General features: G+C 45.7%; 1 protein-coding gene and 1 long non-coding RNA gene across 4 annotated transcripts in view; one reads left to right on the top strand and one right to left on the bottom strand.

Annotated features, from left to right (window-relative positions):
- LOC116090476 overlaps nt 1-19685 on the top strand; it is a 31898-nt gene extending 12213 nt beyond the window's left edge. Inside the window, exons 2-5 of the long non-coding RNA XR_004118689.1 lie at nt 10372-10415; nt 13338-13551; nt 13645-13751; nt 19222-19685. This is a non-coding gene — a long non-coding RNA (uncharacterized LOC116090476). The remainder of the gene's footprint in view (nt 1-10371; nt 10416-13337; nt 13552-13644; nt 13752-19221) is intronic.
- Lrp4 (LDL receptor related protein 4) overlaps nt 1-21819 on the bottom strand; it is a 56835-nt gene that overhangs the window by 4561 nt on the left and 30455 nt on the right. For all 3 annotated transcript variants that reach the window (XM_031371011.1, XM_031371012.1, XM_031371013.1), the window contains exons 20-37: nt 19991-20192; nt 18130-18319; nt 17912-18043; nt 16416-16556; nt 16077-16163; nt 15800-15971; nt 14648-14810; nt 14306-14531; nt 13588-13891; nt 11968-12186; nt 11668-11802; nt 10794-10902; nt 8122-8266; nt 7738-7851; nt 6940-7075; nt 4043-4110; nt 3607-3694; nt 1329-1470 (exon numbers count right to left, since the gene is read on the bottom strand). In XM_031371011.1, the coding sequence (XP_031226871.1) occupies nt 1329-1470; nt 3607-3694; nt 4043-4110; nt 6940-7075; nt 7738-7851; nt 8122-8266; nt 10794-10902; nt 11668-11802; nt 11968-12186; nt 13588-13891; nt 14306-14531; nt 14648-14810; nt 15800-15971; nt 16077-16163; nt 16416-16556; nt 17912-18043; nt 18130-18319; nt 19991-20192 (2773 nt within the window). The remainder of the gene's footprint in view (nt 1-1328; nt 1471-3606; nt 3695-4042; nt 4111-6939; nt 7076-7737; nt 7852-8121; nt 8267-10793; nt 10903-11667; nt 11803-11967; nt 12187-13587; nt 13892-14305; nt 14532-14647; nt 14811-15799; nt 15972-16076; nt 16164-16415; nt 16557-17911; nt 18044-18129; nt 18320-19990; nt 20193-21819) is intronic.

Here is a 21819-nt window from a genome sequence, read left to right as displayed (position 1 = left end):
CCTTGTAGGCGTCCCTCAATCACGCAGAGAGATAGAGGTAGTTTGCAAGCACACATACAGACTCCCATTCACTCAGCAACCCTCCAAGCTTAAGTGAGTTTGTGATAGCATGCAGCCTCCTTGAGAGTCCTCATCGCAGAAATGCACTAGGTAAGTTAGGGAGAAGTGGGGTACATGGCAGAGGTAGTTCTGGAAACATCACTTTCTCTACACACAAAGAGCAACAGGTACCTGAACTCGAGAGGAAATCAGAAGAGAAAGGGTGAAAGGCTATCAGAGGGATGGAAGAGCTGCTGAGGAAGAAGAAGAAAACAAAAGAAAGAGGTCAAATGGTCTTCTTTTTTCCTTTTGGCTGTAGTGGGGACAGATCCAGGGCCTTGCACAGGCTTCATGTACGCTGAACTGCTGAGTCAGGTCTTCAGACATATTTTTCAGTACTAACGGACAGCCTTCATTGTGATTCTTTTCTGGGACACCCCACATTCTAGGAACTCAAGAATTCTCAAGAGTCTTTCTCAGAAATAGAGAGGTTTCCCATTCCCAGGATTGTAGGTAGTCTTGTGAATTACAGTGGCAGCTTTTTAAAACACAGGAATCCTTCATTCCAGAAAATATAGAATTACAGTGGAGAACAAGGGTCTTGCTCCGTTGACTGCTAACAGCCAGAGCAGGCTGAGTCTTTTTAGGGAAAATTCTCTGGAGGTTACAGGATTTTAGAAGAAACCAGGTTCTACCCAATTAGGAAACTCTGACATCTCAGACCTCAGATCCCCGTGGAAAGATGACTATTTTTCATGCCTGAATATTCAGTAAATAATTTTGCATTGACTTAACAAAATGTTTAAGAAAATAAAAACACATAAATATTCAGGTTTCTAGAAAAATCTTTTAAAACCCTAAGAACAAAGACAAAGAAAAACTAGCCATTCCCAACAATAGGTACTATTTTGCCAAATCAGAGATTAGGGAAAGAGAGTCCAGTTCTTAGGTTTGCGGGTGTTGTCTCAAAGAGCCTCCTTGCTTCAGCGGGATACAGCACAGAGGAGTGACAACCTCTAGGAGGAAAGCATCCATAAACCTAGAAGATCTACAGGGAAATAGACACGCCCAGCTTTCAGACCTGAGTCTTCTAGCCTTGCTTTTACTGAGGTCCCCCAAAGATTCTAGATCTCTGCAGAAACCCAAACTATACTCAGTTTTCTATTATCTCCACAATGGTAAAGGGATACCACATGGTCTCTACTAATCCACTCAGGGAATTCAGTCCTATTTCCTCCCACCCTCTCCTCAAACCCCAGCAAAACCTAAATAGAACTTTCCATCATTACCTCTTTCTTATAGCACAGCTGATTATACATGGCTGGCTTGGGAGCTGCTTCAAGTTTCACCTCCTGAGTGGAAGTTCGGTAGGAGGGGTTGCTGTAGGTCAGGTTTCCCATTCCAGGATCCGTGAATTTGGATTTTCTGTGTCTTCAAGAGGAAAAATCGGGCTGAAATCAGTTGAGAACTTTATAGGTATAAGACTGGGGGGGACAATGTAACCTATGTGTGGGAAGCAACCTGTCTGTAGGTCCCCATGACCCTGCCTCCTGGCACCCACACCCTTCTGAATCCCGGCCCTTGAGTGTGGGCCAGAGCTGGTGACTCACTTCTAGTGAACCCATTATGCAAAAGTATTAAAGATGAGATCAGCTTCCATCTTGAGTGGTGCATCCTTCCTCCCTCCCTCCTGCTCTTTAAAGGGGGCAAGCTGCCATGTTGGAAATTGACTTATAGAAAGGTCCATAGGCAAGCAACAGATGAGGGAGACCTCCACCCAACAGCCAGTAAAGAACCAAAATTTGCCAACAATAATTATTCCAGTACATTTGGAAGGATTTCTTTCTTCCTTTCTTTCTTTCTTTTTTTTTTTTCAGTCTAGCCTTGAGATGAGGTCATAACTCTGGCTGTCACCCAGATTACAACCTGCAAGAGACCTCAAAGCTGAGCACAGAGTGAAGGTATATCCAGATTTCTGATCCACAAGTGCTCACTCCCTTTTAGGTTACTTGTTATGGAGGAGATAGGCCTTTGTTCTAATCCCACCCCTGTAGATTACTAGCTGGAATACTGGTAGACATAATCTAATCCTTCTGAAGCTCAGACTCTGTTACTGGGTGTGCTGGCTAGGTTTATAAACAAGCTATGGTCATTGGAGAGGAGGGAACCTTAACTGAGAAAATGTATCTATAGCAGTGGTTCTCAACCTGTAGGTCACAACTCATGGGAGTGTGTGTCATATATCAGATATCCAGCATATCAGATATTTACATTAAGATTCATAACAGAAATAATAGCAAAATTGCAGTTATGAGATAGCAACAATATAATTTTATGGTTGGGGTCTCCATAACATGAGAAACTGCATTAAAGGATCGCAGCATTAGAAAGATTGAGAGCCATGCTGGTCTATAGGATTTGATCTGTAAGCAGGCAAGCCTGTAAGGTATTTTCTTAATTAGAGATTGATGTAGGAAGGCCAAGCCCACCTGGTGATCTGGGTTTTTATAGAAAGCTGGGTGTGGTGACGTACATCTTTAACCCCGGCATTCAGGAGGCAGAGATAGATGGATCCCTGACATTGAGGCCAGCCTGCTCTACAGAGAGAGTTCTAGGACAGCCAGGGCTACACAGAGAAACCCTGTCTTAGAAAAATAAAAAAAACAAACAAAAAGAAAGACTTAGCAAGCCATGAAGAGCAAGCTTGTAAGCAGCACCCATCCATGGCCTCTGCCTTGGTTCCTGCCCCCAGGTTCCTGCCCTGACTTCCTTTGATGTGGAATCAAAAATAAACCCTTTCCTCCCTAAGTTTTTGGTCATGGTGTTTCATTATAGCAAGAAACTCCAAGATACTATGTTAGGGTATTTATACTTTCCCACTAAAAACCAAGTATTATTATTTATTATTATTATTATTATTATTATTATTATTATTATTATTATTATTATTTTATTTTCAGAATTTTTTTTATTGTTTGCAATGATTAAAGTACTGGGAAGAAAAAGACAATTAAAAAGATCCCGGGTTGGAGAGATGGCTCAGTGGTTAAGAGCACTGACTGCTCTTCCAGAGGTCCTAAGTTCAAATCCCAGCAACCACATGGTGGCTCACAACCATCTGTAATGAGATCAGGTGCCCTCTTCTGGTGTGTCTGAAGACAGCTACAGTGTACTCACATATATAAAATAAATAAATCTTAAAAAAAAAAAAAAAGATCCCAAATGACACATTGTGTCTTCTCAAAGTGATTTCTAGGGAGCAATGCCGTGTCAGCCATGTTAAGGTACAAGGTTGTGTTGGTGTGACAGGGAGACCATTTCCCATTCCAATGGTTTGAGGGAGAGAGGGATATGGAAAAAGTCAGTCATCCAATAAGGAAACTGCTGAGGTCAGCACAGGAGAGTAATTAGGCTCCCACTCTCTCCTTTCCCTAACCCAGGCAGGGGCCTAGAGGTGATGCTAGGCTGTGTGCAAGTGTATTCAGCTCACTGTGAAGCCTCAAGAGAACCCAGACAGGCTAACAGCGACCAGAGGACATGTCCCCCCTGTAGCAGAGCTGAGGTTACCTGTATAGCATCAAAGCCGCAATCACCAACAAAATCAGCAGGATGCTGAGAAGTCCTCCGACGGCATAGCTGATGTGCAGTCCCTCACCTAGGAGAAGGAAGGAACGCCAGACAAGGACTAAGGACCACCTTCTAGCTGCCACTTAAGTGATGACTCTTAGGATTATTTTTTCTATGGACTTAGTCAATGAAAAGAGTTTGCCTATAACACTCTTCACAAAAACCAGGAAAGAAACAAGTGGAGACTTAAGTCCATATAAGCCCATATAAAGTGGTGGCATATCCATATCTTACTCTCAGGACTTGGGAGACAAGGGACAGGAAATTGAAGAATTTGAGGCCAGTGTGGCCTACGTGCTTAATAGATAGCCTGTTTCAAAAACAGATAAACAGAAGATTCTTCTTTTCTATGACAGTTCTATTCTTAGGACCCTACCTGGAGCAGCAGGTACAGCTTCATTGGAATGTGCACAGAGGCCCAGCTGGGCATCCCTCTCAGAGCATCTGTGGAGCATGAGAAAGAGACATGAAGCCCTCTTCCAGGAAGGAGGAAAGGGAGTGATTAGGGCTTTCAGACCTGAAAGACTCTATCAAGGGGTCAGGGAGATGGCTCAGCAAGTAAAGGTACCCACTGCCAAGCCTGATGACCTGGGTTTGATCCCTAGAATCCACAGAGAAGAAGAAGAGAACCAACTCCTACATCTTGTCCTCTGACCTCTACATGTGCTGGGATATGTGCCTCCAAAAGTGAAATGAAAAAGATTATGTATTAAACCAAGCATAGTGGTGCAGGACTTTAATCCCAGCACTTGGGAGGCGGAAATAGGTGGATCTTTGTGAGTTTGAGGCCAGACTGGTCTACAGAATGAGTTCCAGGATAGTGAGACCCTGTTTCAAAAAACTGAGGGAAGGGGAGAGAGAGAGAGAGAGAGAGGGAGAATGGAGAAAGAGGATGGCAAAAGAAACCAGTGTTTCCCAGCTGCTATGTCATGTTTAAATATGTTTTCAGTTATATATCTTTAAAAGTAGCAGTTTTAGAGTGAGCTAGACAGAGTTCTAAGGATGCCAATTCAAACCTACTACAAGAAGCAGCTGCAAAACATGCAAATCCGATTAGTTATCACAAGGTTAAAAAAAATTGTTTTTCCTCCCTCCATTCTTTCACAAGGGACTAAGCAAGACACCCAGAGGGAGTGCGCAGCTGGTGCGGTTGCAGCGCTCAGAAGGCCACTCTGGCATATTATAGCAAGCAATTGGAGGCACCGCCCAAGAGCCCGGAGAAGAGCCATATAGACAGATAGCAGCAAGATACCAGGAATCATAACTAGAACTCCACTGGCAAAGGTCTGAGCAAAGTGGGCATGGTGAAGAGCTGCTCTCCCAGCACTTGGAGGACCCTGAGTGAGGACCCTGAGCTACACTGTGTCCCTACTTGGAAAAAAAAAAATCCAGGTGGAATTCTCAGAGGTGGGTTGGATTGGATCTGTGGATATGTTATAGATTTGTCAGAGAATAAGTAAAATATGAAAGAAATGCTAATTATGACTATTACTTTTATTTCTTTAGGTGTAGGACACAAGCACATGAAAATGTCATATTAACTAGGAAAAAGAATAGAGGAGACATTTTTCTTTTGGCACCTATGCTCTGCTTAGTCATACGGGATTGTTTTTTAAATTATATTCCAGCTAACATACTTAAATAGTCAAAAACGTATATTACCACAGGCTATAAAGAACTAACAGAGGGCTGATTTCTATGAGCGTTTTAAAAAGAGAGGGTCCAAGGAGATGATTCACTGGGCTCTTGCCAGGAAAGTATGAAGACCTAGGATCTGAGCCCCAGCAGCGAACACCTGTAATCCCTGTACTGGAGAGATGGAGACAGGAGGATTCATGGAGCTTGCTGGCTAGTCTGCCTAAACAACTGGTGAGCCCTAAGGTTAGGGAGAAACCGTGTCTCAAAAAATAACATGGAAAGCAACTGAGGAAGACACTCCACATTGAGCTCTGGCCTCTGCATGCATATAGGAATGTGTATGTACACACCCAGGAAAAAAGGTCTGAGGAGGGTCCAGATGTTTCCCAAATAAAACTAGAGACTAGGAGCCCAGCTCAGCAGTAGATTGCTTGCCTAGCATGTGTGGCGTTTACACTTCAGATGATGGCTAACATTTCAAAGTTATTCAGAAAGGCACATGTTCACACTTGGATGTTTGTTTTCTTTACAAACTACCCAAAATGCAGAGCCCAGAGCCCAGAGCCCAGAGCGCAGAGCCCAGAGCATTTGCATGAAACCACGTGCAAATCTTGGCACTTTGGAGACACTGAGCTTAGAGTACTTGTATTTCGAAGTCATTGTTTCTTTCTGCTTTCAGCTCAATGACCTTTTAAACTGTAGTTGTCAGTGCATCAAATTTAATGAAATATATTTATACTTGTTTTGAAGACTGTATATGGTTATATTTGCTTGTTTGATAATGGTATGTGTATGTGTGTCTGTGTGTATTGAATGCACATGCATATATGTATATTTTATTTGAGACTTGGGATCGTTATCAGCTAAGGCTATCACATTTAAGTTATAAAGTCATAATGCAGACGCTACTTTAGTGTATTAAATATTTAATCTCAGTCAGGAGTTTCTCTTAGGACAAAACCCTAATATTAGACTGGTGACACGGGAGCAAAGGCAGATGGACAGACGGAATACAGGAAGACCCTCCTCCCTATTGATTTCTCTAGAAGTTTTTAAGCTTCTTGCTCTCAGAAATGAAAAGAGCATCAGGATCCAGGAGATGGGTCAGTGAATAAGAGCACTTGATGTGCAAGCATGAAGACCCAAGTGCGGATTTCCAGCACCCATGTAAAAGGCTGGGCATGGCTGCACATGCCTATGACCCTACCAATGGGGGGCACAGACAGGAGAATCATTGGCCACCAGCCTAGCCAAAAACACAGTGAGCTCCAGGTTCAGTGAGAGACCCTGTCTAAGGGAATAGAAATAGAGGACACCTGTTATCCTCCTCTGACTTCTCCCATGTGGCTGTGTGTGTGCTCTTGAGAACACATGTGCCTGCATGTTCACGCATGTGCGCGCGCGCATACAAACACACACACACACTCACACACACACAATTTTAAAAGGTAAGAGGGATTCATTTGCAGCCATCTACATCTTAAAATCACCCTGTGTTCCACATAATAGCGACTGGTGGTTAATGATGGGATGCATCTCCCACGTGCCAGATTATGAAGCTGGGACAATGCTTTTCTACTAGTAGGGCATAGTGGTCTGAATCCAGACCCTCAATCCTGTATTGACCCTACTTACCTTCCTTTTGTCCCCTCCAGAGATGTGTGGGGTTTGGTGGTAGAAGGATGTAAGGTGGTAGGCAGTGTGTTGGGTGGCACTGGGCTCTTTTCATTCTTGCTGGTAGCTCTGGGAGCAGGAGGCACGAGGCCAGGTACTGGGGAGAAAAGAGGATTGAAATGGGCTGCTAGAAACCTATATATGGTTCAAGAGTCTGGAAGTCTTGACAGAATCTTTCAGAGGCTCTAACCTCAGGTAGTTGCATTTATTGCTATAAATTTAAAAGGGATTTGGATTTACTATTAGTGATTCTAAAAAAAATGGCTGGCTCACAAATACTAAGAATAGAGATGATGATCTGGTGATCCCCAGCAAGACATTGGGAGTCTAGACTTTGTTTAACTCCCCCCACCCCCACAATTCCCTTTCTCCCTCTTGCTCCAGCCCCACTAGCTCCAGGCCCCCGCTCTCTCTGGAACCTGCTCACTCTGGCCTCGCTCAATCTGAGCCCTTAGGTCTTTTTATTTGTTTTTCATTCCGGATGGTTGTGAGCCACCATGTGGCTGCTAGGATTTGAACTCATGACCTCTGGAAGAGCAGTCAGTGCTCTTAACCGCGGAGCCATCTCACCAGCCCTAGACTTCTGTTCTAGGAAATGCCAGAGGCCAGACAAAGCCAGTCCTGAGCGTCACGCAGCCGAGAATACTGCTCATTTACATTATGCCAATATGATGCTTCCTAAAAGGACACTGTTGACATTGCCATCCCCTCTCTTTCCAAGGGCTCTGTTGTTCCAAGAAGCTAGTCTATCCAACTCACCAAGAGAGCAGGGGTGACTGTCTGGCTCATCAGGACAGGCACACACAAAGTCAGAGGCTCTGGCAAAGCAGAGGTGGGTACAGCCACCATTGTTCACACCACAGGCATTGGTCCCTGAAGGTAAAGCAGATGTGTCTGGTCTAAGACAGAATAGGGGCTCCCAGTCTCACACTTCTCAAAAGGGAGGAAATCCGATGCTATCTCACCCCAGACAATAGGGCAGGAAGGGGATAATCATAAAGGATGCAAAGGTCTAAAAAACATGAAACACAAGCCCAAAGGTTTTCTTGTGGCTCTAATTATGTTGGCCACTAACAGCCCTTGGGATGACCAGAGCCAGTCCCACCAACTGTGAGGAAAGGGGCTCAATTCCTGGGGGCCCACCTGTCTGCCGCTGAGGGGACACCACGATGATATCCATGAGTCCTTCCACATTGGCCAGCACTGTCTCCTTGCTGCGGCCTGAGTACTTGTCGACACGCTGGATGGACTTGGTCTGCCAGTCTGTCCAGTAGATCCACCTGTCCTGCTACTCGATAGGGAACCAAAAAGAAGTATTCAGCAGCCAGACCCCGGTGCCACCCCTGTGCCTCAGTGTGGGCTACTCCACCGCTGAAAAGCCTTCTGTGACTGATTTCCTAAATGAAAGCTATGCACCCCCAGACACCACTCAGGAAATCACTCCCGACTCATAGAGCACACCAATGAACCCTTCTATGTTGTTCTGCACTATGCAGCTACTTCCACATGCAGTTTAGACACCCTGTGGAAACTTGTTTGTATTTCTGTCTGTTCTGCTCTACTCGGGTACTTGTTGTTTTGTTTGGTTGTTTATATTCTTGTTTGGTTATTTATATTCTTTTGTTTTTGTTTATTGAAGTCTCGCGTATCAAATTTACTATGTGGCTGAGGATGGCTCTGAACTCCTAATCTTCCTGTCTCCACCTCCCAATGCCTAGCTTTTTTTTTTTTTTTTGAGACAGTCTTGCTCTGCAGCCCAAGTTAGCCTGAAACTCACTCTGTAGCTCGGGTAGGCCTCACTCACACCTATTGCTTCTTTCTCCCGAGTGCTAGTTACAGCCATTTGCCTCCAGTCCAAGTCACTTTGTCAAGAATGTACGCAGCTGTGACACACTACAGATTCTTTCCTCCTTTGTGAGAGAGGTTGCAAGGGTGGAGGGCAGGTATGAGGAGATGGGGAGATGAGTGGGATTGGGGTGCATGATGTGAAATTCACAGAGAACCAATAAAAAGTTTTTAAAAATTTTAAATCAATTAAAAAAAAAAGTGCTTGGTTCATCGCCGAGTCTGTAGCGCCTACACTCAGTTCTCAGTCAAATGAGTGAATAGCTCACGGCCCTGCAGATCGGAATCCAGAGGTTCATTTCTGCCTTTGCTGTTATGGGTCTTTTTTTTTTTTTTCAAAACTCCGACTCAAATCCTTTGTTTATTTACATGGACAGCTTCCTGACAATGCCCCAGAAGTGACATTCTCAGCCTAGGGTAAGAGGGGAAAATGAAATAGTATTCTCTGCCTCCTCAGAGGTAGAATGTTAGAAATTCTGGAAGACATTTGTAGACTGAGAAAATGTATTCAGTGTTAGCCTATTGCCACGTAAATTCAGACAAACCCTTTGTGGTGGGTAAACATCAAATACACAGCACAGGGTTAGGGATGTGGTCCTGTGGCAGAGTGGTACAGGTTCAATCCCCAGCATAAAAGAAGAAAAAGAAAAAAAGGATGATGTTTGTCAAGCAGGAAGAACTTTTAAGTGTCTGAGAATCTGCTTTAGACACAGTGTTCATTATCTTATCCCAAATTCCTTTTCTTTTCTTCTCTCCTTTTGCTCTTTCTTTCTTCCTTTCTTTCTTTCTTTCTTTCTTTCTCTCTTTCTTCCTTCTTCCTTTCTTTCTTTTTTTGAGACATGGTCTTATATAGCTCAGGCTAGCATCAAACTAGCTATGTAGCTGAGGATAACCTTGAATCCTCTGAATTGCTGGGACTTATAACCCTGTGCCACCACATAGTTCCCTCAGGTTCCCTGTTGTGTTGAACTAGCCCAGATAAGGCTAAGAATAATTGAACTAGTGACATGTGATAGATAGTTAACCCCTGTTTTGATTTGAGATGGAGTCTTATTAAGGATCCTCTGCTAGCATGGACCAGCCTGGCCTTGAACTCAGAGATCTACAAGTCACCTCACCTGACTTGATGGTTAATTGTGATTGTCAAACTGATGGGATTTAGAGATCATTATGGAAACAAACTTCAAGGCATGCCAGAGAGGTTGCTAGAGTTAAGTTAATTAAGGTGAGGAGACTCTAAATGTGAGCAGGCTGGGGCCTGGGCTGGATAAAAAGGAGAGAGGTAGCCGGTACAGCGTGCACCATTGTCGGCCTCCTGACTGTAGGTACACTGTGACCAGCTGCCTCCTGCTTCTGCCATCGTGTCTTCTCTGTTATGATGGACTAAACCTTTGAACTGTGAGCCAGAATAAACCTTCCCTTCCTTAATTTGCTCTTGTCAGTAAGCAATTAATACAATGCATCTAGTGTTTGCAGAGTGCCATGTCCTATGCTGACACTAGTGCATACTTCAAGTGCATGTCTTTATTAAACCAACTTGTTTTATAGGTAACTACAGCCTACAGAAGTCCTGTGTCCTGTTATTTACCTAGGTAAGCTTTAGACTCATTGTGAAGGCATGCAAGCCCTTAACAAATAGCTGGCCACCTCAGATCTCTCACCTTTAGCCATTCTAACCAACTTTAACTAAGTGAGCTAAAAGCACAGCAGTAGATTCTACTGGGGAACTTATCAAACTTCCATGTTCCTGGGCTCAGTCATCCCAAAGCAACTTCTCTATAGTCAGAGCCCTGGCACTTATGTTCTAACAAGCTGCACAGCTAATTCTGTGCACCTCTATTTGAGAGCCAGGCCTACAAATGATGGAACATGGAAGTGTTGGGCCAGGATAGCAGAGTACTTAGTGGCTTAGAATCCCCAGGAGACACCCTAGTCAGGGAGGTCTAGTTACCTCTCTCCTGAGCCAGTACCTGTGTGAGGGCAAAGGGGTGGGACACATGGCTGACCAAGACCTGCCTCAGCTTCCCATTAAGGTCAGCACTCTCGATTCGATCCAGATGTGCATCTACCCAGTAGATCCTGCGAAGAGAAAGAGAAAGGGACAGGTGGCTCTTCCCCATAAGGAGCTTCATGTTCCTCCCCGAGCTGAACTGGCAGGTGCCACACAGTCAGGAAACACTCCTGAGGAGAGGCCTCTAAGAGCCCCATAGCTAAAGAACAAAATGTAACTCATAAGCAGGGAGGCTGGAGCTGCTCTGTGGAGACACAGAGCATCTAGGACCACTCACAGCCTTTTCCATGGCACCTCGATCACCCTTTGGGTCCTATCCAGAAATCTAAGCACAGATTTTTATAAGTGGTCTTCAGAAAGGACTCAGGTCGTGTGGCCAAGACTGAGGTTAAAAGAAGAGGTCATCCTACCAACTCTCCAGGTGACTCCACTTTACCTCTTGTCCTCTGGGGGCAGGAAAGGGAAGTCACCCTCCTCTGCCCCGCCCCCCACTTTTTTTTTTTCCTAATCTAGAGGAGAAATTGCCAATCCCAGTGCCTGTTGCTTCCACAGGTAGGCCACAAATCTAAGACCCTAAGTGGATGAGGAAAATAGGACACGTTCTCTCTACTAATGGTCCTCAGAACTTGTAAACCAAGGAGACCAAGGCCACTGAAGGCCCAGGGCTGGATTCAGCAAGCCTGGTGCTGACCGCATTGTCTTACCTTTCTCATTGTTTCTTCTTCCTCATCTGTCCAGGGGTTTTCCATCTTTTCTTTCCCCCCATGTCAATCTCTGTCCTCTCCTTGGCCCACCCTCCATTTCCAGGCAGTTGTTTGGGACAGGGTCCTCACCTGCGGGTATCATAGTCCAAGGTAAGGCCATTGGGCCAGCCTAGGTCTGTGTTGATGAGGACCTTCCTCTCAGAACCGTCCAGGTTTGCCCGTTCAATCTTGGCAATGTGGCCCCAGTCTGTCCAGAAGAGGTACCTAAGATACAATAGTGCCATTGTCACAAAGCATAGGGAGATGGTGCAAAGAGGTTGGCAGAATATAGTGGCCACACCAATCCATTAATCTGTAAGCATCTCTGGGAGCTTCTTTTCTACCAGCCCCTTCCAGCCCAGATCTCTTTCCCGCTAGACATGAACTTACCCCTTTCTGGGGAAAACAGCAATGGCCCGGGGCTCGTCCAGACTGTTGTTGATTAACACTTTGCGACAGGATCCGTCTAGCCGAGATGCTTCGATGGTATTTCGGCCTGTATCTGTCCAGTACAGGTTTCTGGCAACCCAGTCCACGGCCAGCCCATCAGTGGTCTTCAGCCCATGCCCAATAACAGTCTCCATGTTGCTGCCATTCAGATCTGCTCGCCTTTGGGACAATGCAGGTTTGCTCGAGTAACCAGACTAACCAGAAATCACTATAAGCCTGAAACTCACTCTAAGCTCCATAGAGACAGGCACAGTATGTACCCAGCAATGGCATGTGCTCAATACAGGCAGAATGAATGAGAGAGTGGATTCTGAAGAGTGTTTCCTGCGAGAGGGTTTGGATGCATAGGGTTTGCCATAGGACAAATTAAATCATTCCTAATATATCCTGTGAGGACACAAGGATTGCTACCTGGGGTGATTATGAAACAGGTAGATTGGGGCTGAGAGTGTAGTTCAGTGGTAGAACACTGGCCCTGGGTTCAGTCTCTAGAACAAAGCAAAGCAAAGATAGAAAGGAAAGGTTTGCTAAAACCAATCTGTGCTTTTAAACAGAAACTAACGCACCAAGGATAAGGATCATGTTGTAGTCACCTGGGAGATTTCTCTAAATGGTACACACCACATGAAATCTGAATACACCCTCAGGAGAACATAGGCAAAGATTTCTATAGCCCATCTATAGAAATCTTGTATTGGTATATATCATATTCTTGAGTTGTGTTGAAATAAGAAATATAAAGAACAATAAAAATAATAGCAAAAAAAAAAATAGTCACTCAAAATAACCTTGTAAAGCAATATAAAAACTTAAATGTTGGGCTAAGGTCCCTTATGTAGCAATATAGATTCTAACTTTTCACCTACCTTAGGGGATTCTTAGAGTCCCCCTCAGGACCTGATACTAAGTGTAGAAGCTCCAGGTTCCCAACTTGGCACACACTTGATTGTTTAATATATCAGGTTTCTGTGACACACACACACACACACACACACACACACACACACACACACTGGAGTCTCACACAGCCCAGGCTTCAAGCTAGCTCATTATATAGCCAAAGTTGGCCTTGAACTTGTGATCTTTCTGCCTCAAGTGCCCACTTCAGGCAGTGCTGAGAATCAAGCCCAGTGCTTTGCACATACTACACAAGAACTCTGAGCTGCATCCCGTTTATTGTTTTTGAGACAGGAGGTTGCTACACTGTCCAGGCTGATCTTCAACTCACTGCCTTCTTGCCTTGGCCTCTTCAGTGCTGAGATTATAGGTGGGGGACCACTGTAACCAGCTCTGCTCTTTTTTTTTTTAAGACTGGACCTTGCCCATGTTGGCCTCTTAACTAGCGATCTTCCAATCTCAGGCCCCTGAGTAGCTTTACAGTCACCAAACCAACAAACAAGCAATGGAAGTGTGGACTGCTGTGAAGTGCTCAGAAATCTAACTCCACATCTAAATGGTCAAGCCATCCAATCCGCTTATTTGTCAACAGAGAATGTAACCTCACACATGACTGCTCAGGATCAGGTCTGTGTCCCCCACTGGCTCCAAGGCCACTCATACCTGATAACATCCAGGAACACGTCTGTGTAATAGACCTTTCCATCTACACTGTCATAGTCTAGGGAGATGACGTTGTTGAGCCCAGGAACAGGAACATGGACGTCGGTGTGGTCATCGGTGTCCAGTGAGATACGGCGAATGGAGCCTCGGCTAGAGAAGAGCAGGTAGGTCTCTGGAGAGGGGTCACAGGTCTTCCCATCTCCCTTCAGCTGAATGCCAGTGGGGCAGGCACAGGAGAAACCAGAAGGCCGAGGTAAACAGAGGTGGGAGCAGCCGCCATTTCTCGAGCCACACTTATTAAAACCTGGTGAGAGAGGATCATCAAGCTTTCACACCCAGCCTGGGAGGCTGGAGCTTTCACACCCAGCCTGGGAGGCTGGAGCTTTCACACCCAGTCTGGGTAGCTAGAGCTTTCACACCCAGCCTGGGAGGCCAGCAGTCTCTCATAAAGGACCTAGTCTCTTATGGTTAACTTGCTGCTCTTAGTGACAAGATTCAGTGTTTGGCAGGAATGAGGTAGAACAAATGTCTCCAAGAGCTCTTTGGAGGTAGCAGCATCATAGACCTGTGGTACCAGCCATACCTAGAGGAACAAAAGACTTATCCCAGATGTGGAGCTCAGGAAGTCTCTCTGACTGTAAGTAACTCTGTGCCCTAGCTATATTCTGCTGTTGTGATAGTCCCAGAAATCCAGGGGCTCTGACTCAAGAGTCCTCACCCAGTGGCTGTGCCCGGTCAACAGCTTGGATGTCCATGAGGCCTGGCAGGTTGGACCTTACGAGGATGACATTGCTGCCAGTACTCTTGTCAGCCCGGTGGATGCTACGGGTCTGCCAGTCGGTCCAGTAGATATAGGAACCAAGCAGAGTGAGGCCATACGGGTGCTGGACTGGTGACACCAGTGTATGCCGATTGGCACCATTCAGGTCTGCTACCTCAATTCTCTGTGGAGGAGATTATATAGAGGTGGCTATTAGTCCACCAGGGGCCTTCCCTGAAGATCCTGGAGAGCTCTCTTTCATCTTCCCAGGCTTCTGCGAAGCAGGGACAGGGCTCTCACCTCAGTATGGGCATCAGCCCACAGCAGTTGGGAGCTGGTTTTGTCCACAGTCAGTCCATTGGGCCACCCTAAGTTGTTGTTGATGAGCACAGTCCGGTCCGAGCCATCCATTCCGGAACGCTCTAATTTGGCATTCTCCCCCCAGTCTGTCCAGTACATGTACCTGATGGAGGAAGTGGAGCAGCTGGTTATTCTAATAGCTCCCATAGTCTGTGAATACCTGCAGTGCATCGAACACACTGTGCGTTCCAATGGTGCACCAAACACTTCATACACATGAGTCCGTCCTTGAAAGGGTGGGCGACAAGGTATGCATTTTACTGTCACCCTTGCTTGACGGGAGAAAGCTGGTAAGGATCAGAGATTTTAAACATGGCATCCAAAGTGAGGAATCTTGGCTTTTGTGTGTGTTCTGTGTATGCAGGTGCATGCCCGTGGGTGTGCATGTGAGGCTTGTGGCCACAGATGGGTGATCCTCACTCACTTTCTACCTTATTTTTTTTTAAAGATTTATTTATTCATTTAATCTATGGGTACACTGTTGCTGTCTTCAGACACACCAGACGAGAGCATCAGATCCCATTTCAGATGGTTGTGAGCCACTGTGTGGTTGCTGGGAATTGAACTCAGGACCTCTGGAAGAGCAGTCAGTACTCTTAACAGCTGAGCCATCTCTCCAGCCCTCTATCTTATTTTTTCTTAACATAAGATATTTCACTGAACCTGGAGCCCACTGGTTCAGTAAGCCTAGCTGGCCAGCAAGCTCCAGGGCTCCTCCTGTTTCTGTCTCTCCAGTACTAGGATCCTAGGCACGTATCACTGTACGGAGCTTTTTATTTGGGTACCAGGACCAAACTCAGGTCTTCATGTTTGTGTTGTGTGGCAAGCACTTTCCTAAGTGATGGATCTCCCTAGCCCTTGCATCCTGTCTACTGATAGCAAGGCTCATGCTCTAAAGCTATACAACACTACGCTGACACAATGAAAGAAGCTTCAAGGGAGTGGAACAGTCTGGGTCAGGGGTTAGTCTACATGACCTCCAGGATTCACAGTGCTCCTGTAACACATTTCTCACTGTGCACCTTCACCTATCCATAGTCTTGGCTAAGCTTGGTCCACTCAGCTACCCAGAGTGATAAAGCTAGCTCTTACCCCATTTCATGGTATAGTACAATGGCCCGAGGACTGTCAAGGTTCTGCCACACCAACACTTTCCGCATAGACCCATCCAGGTTACCAACTTCAATCCGATTCGTTCCCGTGTCTGTCCAGTACACTTTCCGGCCGATGGCATCCACTGCAAGCCCATCTGTGGTCTGCAGACCTGCAGGATGTCAGAAGAGCACACTGACTCCTGCCTTAAGGCAGATGGGATATTTCCCAGCTCTCCAGTCAGACAGGTGGCCCTCGGGTTGGGAGGAAGGCTCACCTGTAGTGATGATGTCCTCATGCTGTGAGCCATCCAGGCTGGCACGGCTGATCCTGTGCAGTGTGCTATCAGACCAGTACACTTTTCCTGAGAGGGAAGGCTTGACTCAACCCAGGTCCTGCCTACCCACAGTGGCACCCACACAGAGCCTGAGATACCAGGACAGTCAAAGAGCCCCAGAGACCCTAATGGGGGAAATGGATGCAAGTGGAGGGATGTCATAGCAGGACAGCTCTTGGCAAAGACAGCAGGAACAGAAGGCAAGGGTGGACGAAGAAAGGACAGTGATGGCTTTTGATCTGGCACAGAAATATAGATGAGAACAAAAGTCACACTGACCTTCCAGCGGGTCCACTCCAATGGCAATGGTGTTCTTCATGGTCATGTTGATGGGTACCACCACATCAGCAAAATAAGGGATGTCCAAGGAGACCATGCGAACATCAATCCTCCTGGCGAAGATGAGGAAACTGTTCATGCCTGCCCAGGTGGAGAAAGAAGGAGGGAGGACAGTCACTCGGGCAGAGACACTAAGAGGATTTGGAGGCAGGCAAACCAAAGCCCAAGGCCAGATACTATTGGTCTGGTGGTGTGAACCTAGGCAAATTACTGAAATTATTTAAGCCTGTACTATACAATGGGGATAATAACAGGATAACTATAAGAATGAAAAGAAATCATAGACATACATAAAGCACTGAGCATTAGGCTTCACACATATGGATAAATGGTACTTCCTGTCTGGGTGTTTGGAGAGCTTGAAAGGGAGCCTCCTATGACCTAGGTTGGCCTTGGCCTCACTGTGTGGATGAGGAGGTCTTCAACTCTTAATTCTCCCAAGTGCTGGAATTATAGGTGTATATCACCCTGCTCAGCTCACCTCTTCATTTATTCTATGGAAGGAGGCATGGCAAGATGACTCAGTGGGTGAAGGTGCTTTCTACTAGCCTGATGACCTGAATTCAGGACCCATATGATGGAAGGAGAAAACAGACTACCTCATGTGTTATCCTCAGACAGACAGACAGACAGACAGACAGACAGACAGACACACACACACACACACAATTAAAATTAACCAGGAGTGGAACAGAAAGCAGCATCATAGCAGCAGCCCCCTTTGAAGGACCCTTTGGTCATAAAGCTTAAGAAAAGAAGTACTGGGGTCCCAGAAAGCTTCATTTACTAGCTGAGAGACACTGTGATTCTTATTATAAATAAGCACACTGTAGCAGTCTTCAGACACACCAGGAGAGGGTGTCCGATCTCATTATGAATGGTTGTAAGCCACCATGTGGTTGCCAGGATTTGAACTCAGGACCTTTGGAAGAACAGTCAGTTCTCTTACTCACTGAGCCTCTCACCAGCCCCAGCACTGTAGGAGGTTAGAGTCCAAGCCTTCCACACAGTAGCCCTGGGAGAAGCCTGGACCCCCTAATGTCTGAGTAGCTAGGCCCTATTTCTGGGATCCTCCCATAAGAATGACACACAGGTCCTGGGCTCACAAAAGTGGCACATCTAAGGAAGACAGGGTACCAGTCCATTGTAGATAGGACACATTTTTACATTTATTTTACCAAGTTTCTACAAAGGAATGTCCTGTTCTAAGCAAATTATCACATCGTAACTTTGCCACAGGTGAGACTGTTGGCGCAGGACAGTCTCTCTAATATTCAAGAAGATCACAAGAAACAATGGGACCTGGTCCCCATCCTGTCTACCTGCTCCTTCTCCTAGAAGCTGCCACTCCTCCACGGATTCTCTGACCACATCGGAGGATTCCTGCAGAGGAGGCACAGCCCCTTTCCACCCAAACAGGCCAAGCTTTGACTCACCTGGTGAGCATGTCTTGCCATCAAGCAGCAGGTTGATACCTGTGGGGCACGTACAGCTGAAGCCGCTTGGATTTGGGGACCTGAGACACAAATGGCTGCAGCCGCCATTCTCCACAGCACACAGTGTTGTCACTGTAGAGGAAGAGGGAGCTGTCAGTGGGGCAGCTAGGGAATGAAAAGGCTGAGGGAGAAGTCTGAAGCTGCTGATGGCTGCTTGCCTGGAGGCCTCTGGCGGTGGAAGACATGGATGTCCATAAGATTCTCCAGGTTCTCCTGCAGCGTCTCCCGGTCTAGCCCAGTCAGCCGGTCAGCACTTTGTATACTTTTGGTCTGCCAGTCAGTCCAGTAGATGCGTTGTCCGTATAGAGTGAGCCCGAAAGGATGGGGGAGTTGACTTCCAATGAGGACCTGTAAGGCATCAACACTTGCATCATGAAACAGCACAGGGATCAGGCAAGAGCTTAGCAAAGTGCTAGGAAGCAACTTCCTGTGACCTAGAGCTCATCTCTCTCAGGTGTCTGTTAACACCTATCTAAGTGCTTTGTGACTACTGAAAAATGTCATTTGCATATCTCCAGGGTGTCTAGGCTCAAATCACAAAAGGAAAATTAGCAATTTTATAGTGGATACCACCTAGACCAAGCAATCAAAACAGATACCGGTAAGAAAGGGATTTTTCCCTTTTTGAAAATAGAAAGACTGGTCAGCCAGATGGCTCAGTGAGTAAAGGTGATTGCCACCAAATACGGCGACTCAAGCTCAATCTCTGGGCTCCACGTGGTGAGAGGAGAGAACCAACTCCTACAAGCTGTCTTCTGACCTCCACACATGCACTGTAGTGCACACAAAGTAAATAAATGGTTTTGTTTTAAACAGAAAGGTTAAAGTCTGAGGAAGAAACAAGATTAGAGGATGAAGAGACATGATTAGGAGCTGGGCATGTTGGTACAGGCCTGTAGCCCCAGAACTGAGAAGGATCAGACAGGAGGCCAGCTTGGGCTATATAGCAAGGCCCTGACATAGTAAGGCCCCAGGGAGGCTGGGGTGGGAGCAGGGTCAGTAAATGCAATGAGTGATTCTGGATTAGATATTAGAGTAAAGGAGAAAAAAATTAAAATTATTAAAAGGCTTACAGAAAAAGTTGGAAATAAATTTAAATACAGAGTGTGGATTGTACAGTAATATGCCAACATTAATTTTATTGGTTTTGTTTGTTTGTTTTTCAGTGTGTGTGATATCTATATGGGCACACTCCATGTGCCTGTGTGAAAGTCAGAGGATAACCTCATGTATGTCTTTGCTTCCACCAGGGTCTCCATTTTTCTGCTGTGTATGCAAAGGTAGCAGGTTTATGAGCTTCTGGGATTCTCGTGTCTCTGCCTCCTATCTTCCCTTGGGAGTCCTAGGATAACAGACACTCATGCTGCTCTCTACAGAGTTTATGTGGACACCAGGATTCGAACTCAGGCCCTCATGCTTACATAGCTAATGCTTTTATCTACTGTGCTGTCTCCAAGTTCAATTTTACCATATAAGGATCTTTGGCAAAATGTTCCCAATTTAATCTCAGATGATTCAGAAAAACCACTGTGTGAATGTAAGTTTATATTTGTGTGTATGTATGGATGTGTGTGGAAAAAGAGGAGGGCAGGAGGAAGGGAAGGAAGGGATAGGGGAAGAATGAGAATGGTACAGGAAATGTAGCAAAATGTTATTCCTCTGATACTCTTGAAATTTTCCTGAAAGTTGGAAATTAAAATAAACAATGGCAAAAGAGAGGCATCTCAGTCATTGGCCAGGTGCGCAATAGGTGACTGATTGCCATCAACTACAATGGAGATTAGGAAAGCCTCTGTGTGGGGGGAGTCCAGCCCCTTTCCACCTTAATTCCTAGTAGGCTCGAATCATCAACCAGCAGCCCTGTGTCCCCTGGAGCTACATTCTTAGAGAAACAGCATCTGTCCCACGTTGGTCCCATAACCTCTGGGTCCCCCTAGCTCCTGTCAGCGGTCAGCCAGAGCATGCTATCCTGGAGGCTTCCAGAGCAGGGGAAGACGCTCTAGCGAGTGGCATCTTTACCTTCCTCTTGCTGCCATCCAGCCCAGCAAATTCAATAGTCTTCATGCCCGCATCAGCCCAGTACAGCCGCTGGGACCCATAGTCAATAGCTAATCCATTAGGCCATGTCAGATTCGAAGAGATGATGACTTGTCGGCTGGAGGCATCCATGCCAGCTCGTTCAATCTTGGGACTTGCACCCCAGTCGGTCCAATACATGTACCTGGATATAAGCAAAGGGGTTCTTAGACTTCCAGTTGGTATCCAGTGTGGGGTTTCAGTGTGCTTCACTGAGAGTGCTTCGAAACCCATGTGAGGTCGAGGGGTCAATCCATAACATTGGAAGAAATACCAATGAGGATACAGGGTCCTCAAAGGCTTTTAGGGACTTTTCAAGCCTGGACTCAGAGATGTCCCTGAGGGCCTTATATCTTCCATCACTATCAAAAGGTATCAGAGTCTTGATAGATGAGCCTCCAAGGCTTAAAGACTATGTAACAGGAGGCCGCCTTAGGAATGAAGAAAGAAGAGGGAGGCGGAAATTCCTGTGTACTACCATGCCCAGCAAACATGTTCTCTTGACTACACGCATGAAATAATTAGGACACATAAGTTCACAAAATTCCATGTAACTATGAAGAAGGACAAGGCAGAACTATATAGTCTGGTGAGGAAGCTCTGAAGGATATATAGTCAAACTGAAGTCTAGCTTTTTTTTTGTGGAGCGGGGAAGGGAGGTTCGGGTTTTTGTTTAGTCTGGTTTTTGAGATAAGATCTCACATAGCCCAGGCTAGTTTTGAACTTGCTAAGTAGCCAATGATAACCTTGCATTCCTGATTCTCTTGCTTCCACATCCTACATGCTAGGATTACAGGTACTTACCTGGTTCCAACAATGTCACTTGTATAAAACCCAAACTGGTACGGCTGCTGCCACCACCACCACCACCACCACCACCAATATTTGTGGGCATTTAGAGCAAAATATATTTCAGAAAAATATACCCCAAAGTGTTAACAATGGTTATTCTGAATTTTGGTTCCTACAATTTAATATTCTTTAATAATAAAATTGCTTGCTGGGCAGGGGTGGTGCACGCCTTTAATCCCAGCACTTGGGAGACAGAGGCAGGCAGATTTCTGAGTTCGAGGCCAGCCTGGTCTACAGAGTGAGTTCCAAGACAGCCAGGGTTATACAGAGAAACCTTGTCTCAAAAATACCAAATAAAATAAAATAAAATTGCTTTTTTTATAAGCAAACAACAATAGAAAATTTAATAAAGACCGCAGCTAGAAAGCTACAAAAAAAAAGAAAGAAAAAAAAAAAAGGAAAGAAAGAAAGGTTCTCTTGCCAGAGAGGAGGCAGCGATTTCACAGCCCCTCTCTGCCCTTAGCTGCCACGCACACTTTGTGTGACAGCGGTATTTGAGGCGTAAACTTCAAGGAAAGTCAGTCTCCTGCCTCCGCATTGTTGCCTGGCACCCCAAACTCAGAGGTAGCCCAGATATGTCCTCGTACTTGTGTGCTAGGAACTCACCAAGATATCATTTCTTTACAGCTAGCAAGAGAAAATTCGGACTTTGCTCTCTGACCTTCACCAATGTTCCAATGTCCTAGTCAAACCCTGGCTTGGAATGTTAAACCATTCTAACTAATTGCCTCCAGCATTGTGGGTAGGGCACTGAAGCTCGCAGAATGAGAGACTTATCCCAGGACAAGGTCAAGTAAAATCCTCATTCTCAGTCATGTACTACAGCTGAACCACTCCTAGGAATTAGCAAGAGACTGTCTCTACTTCCCCAAAAGATTAGCATAGTGGGCGTTTTACCTAAAATGGGCGGACTTTAATCT

This window comes from Mastomys coucha, unplaced genomic scaffold (genome assembly GCF_008632895.1).
Source record: "Mastomys coucha isolate ucsf_1 unplaced genomic scaffold, UCSF_Mcou_1 pScaffold15, whole genome shotgun sequence".
In the NCBI taxonomy this organism is placed as follows: Eukaryota; Metazoa; Chordata; class Mammalia; order Rodentia; family Muridae; genus Mastomys; species Mastomys coucha.
The sequence above is the reverse complement of the archived record's forward strand: the minus strand, read 5'-3'. Positions and strand labels throughout refer to the sequence as shown.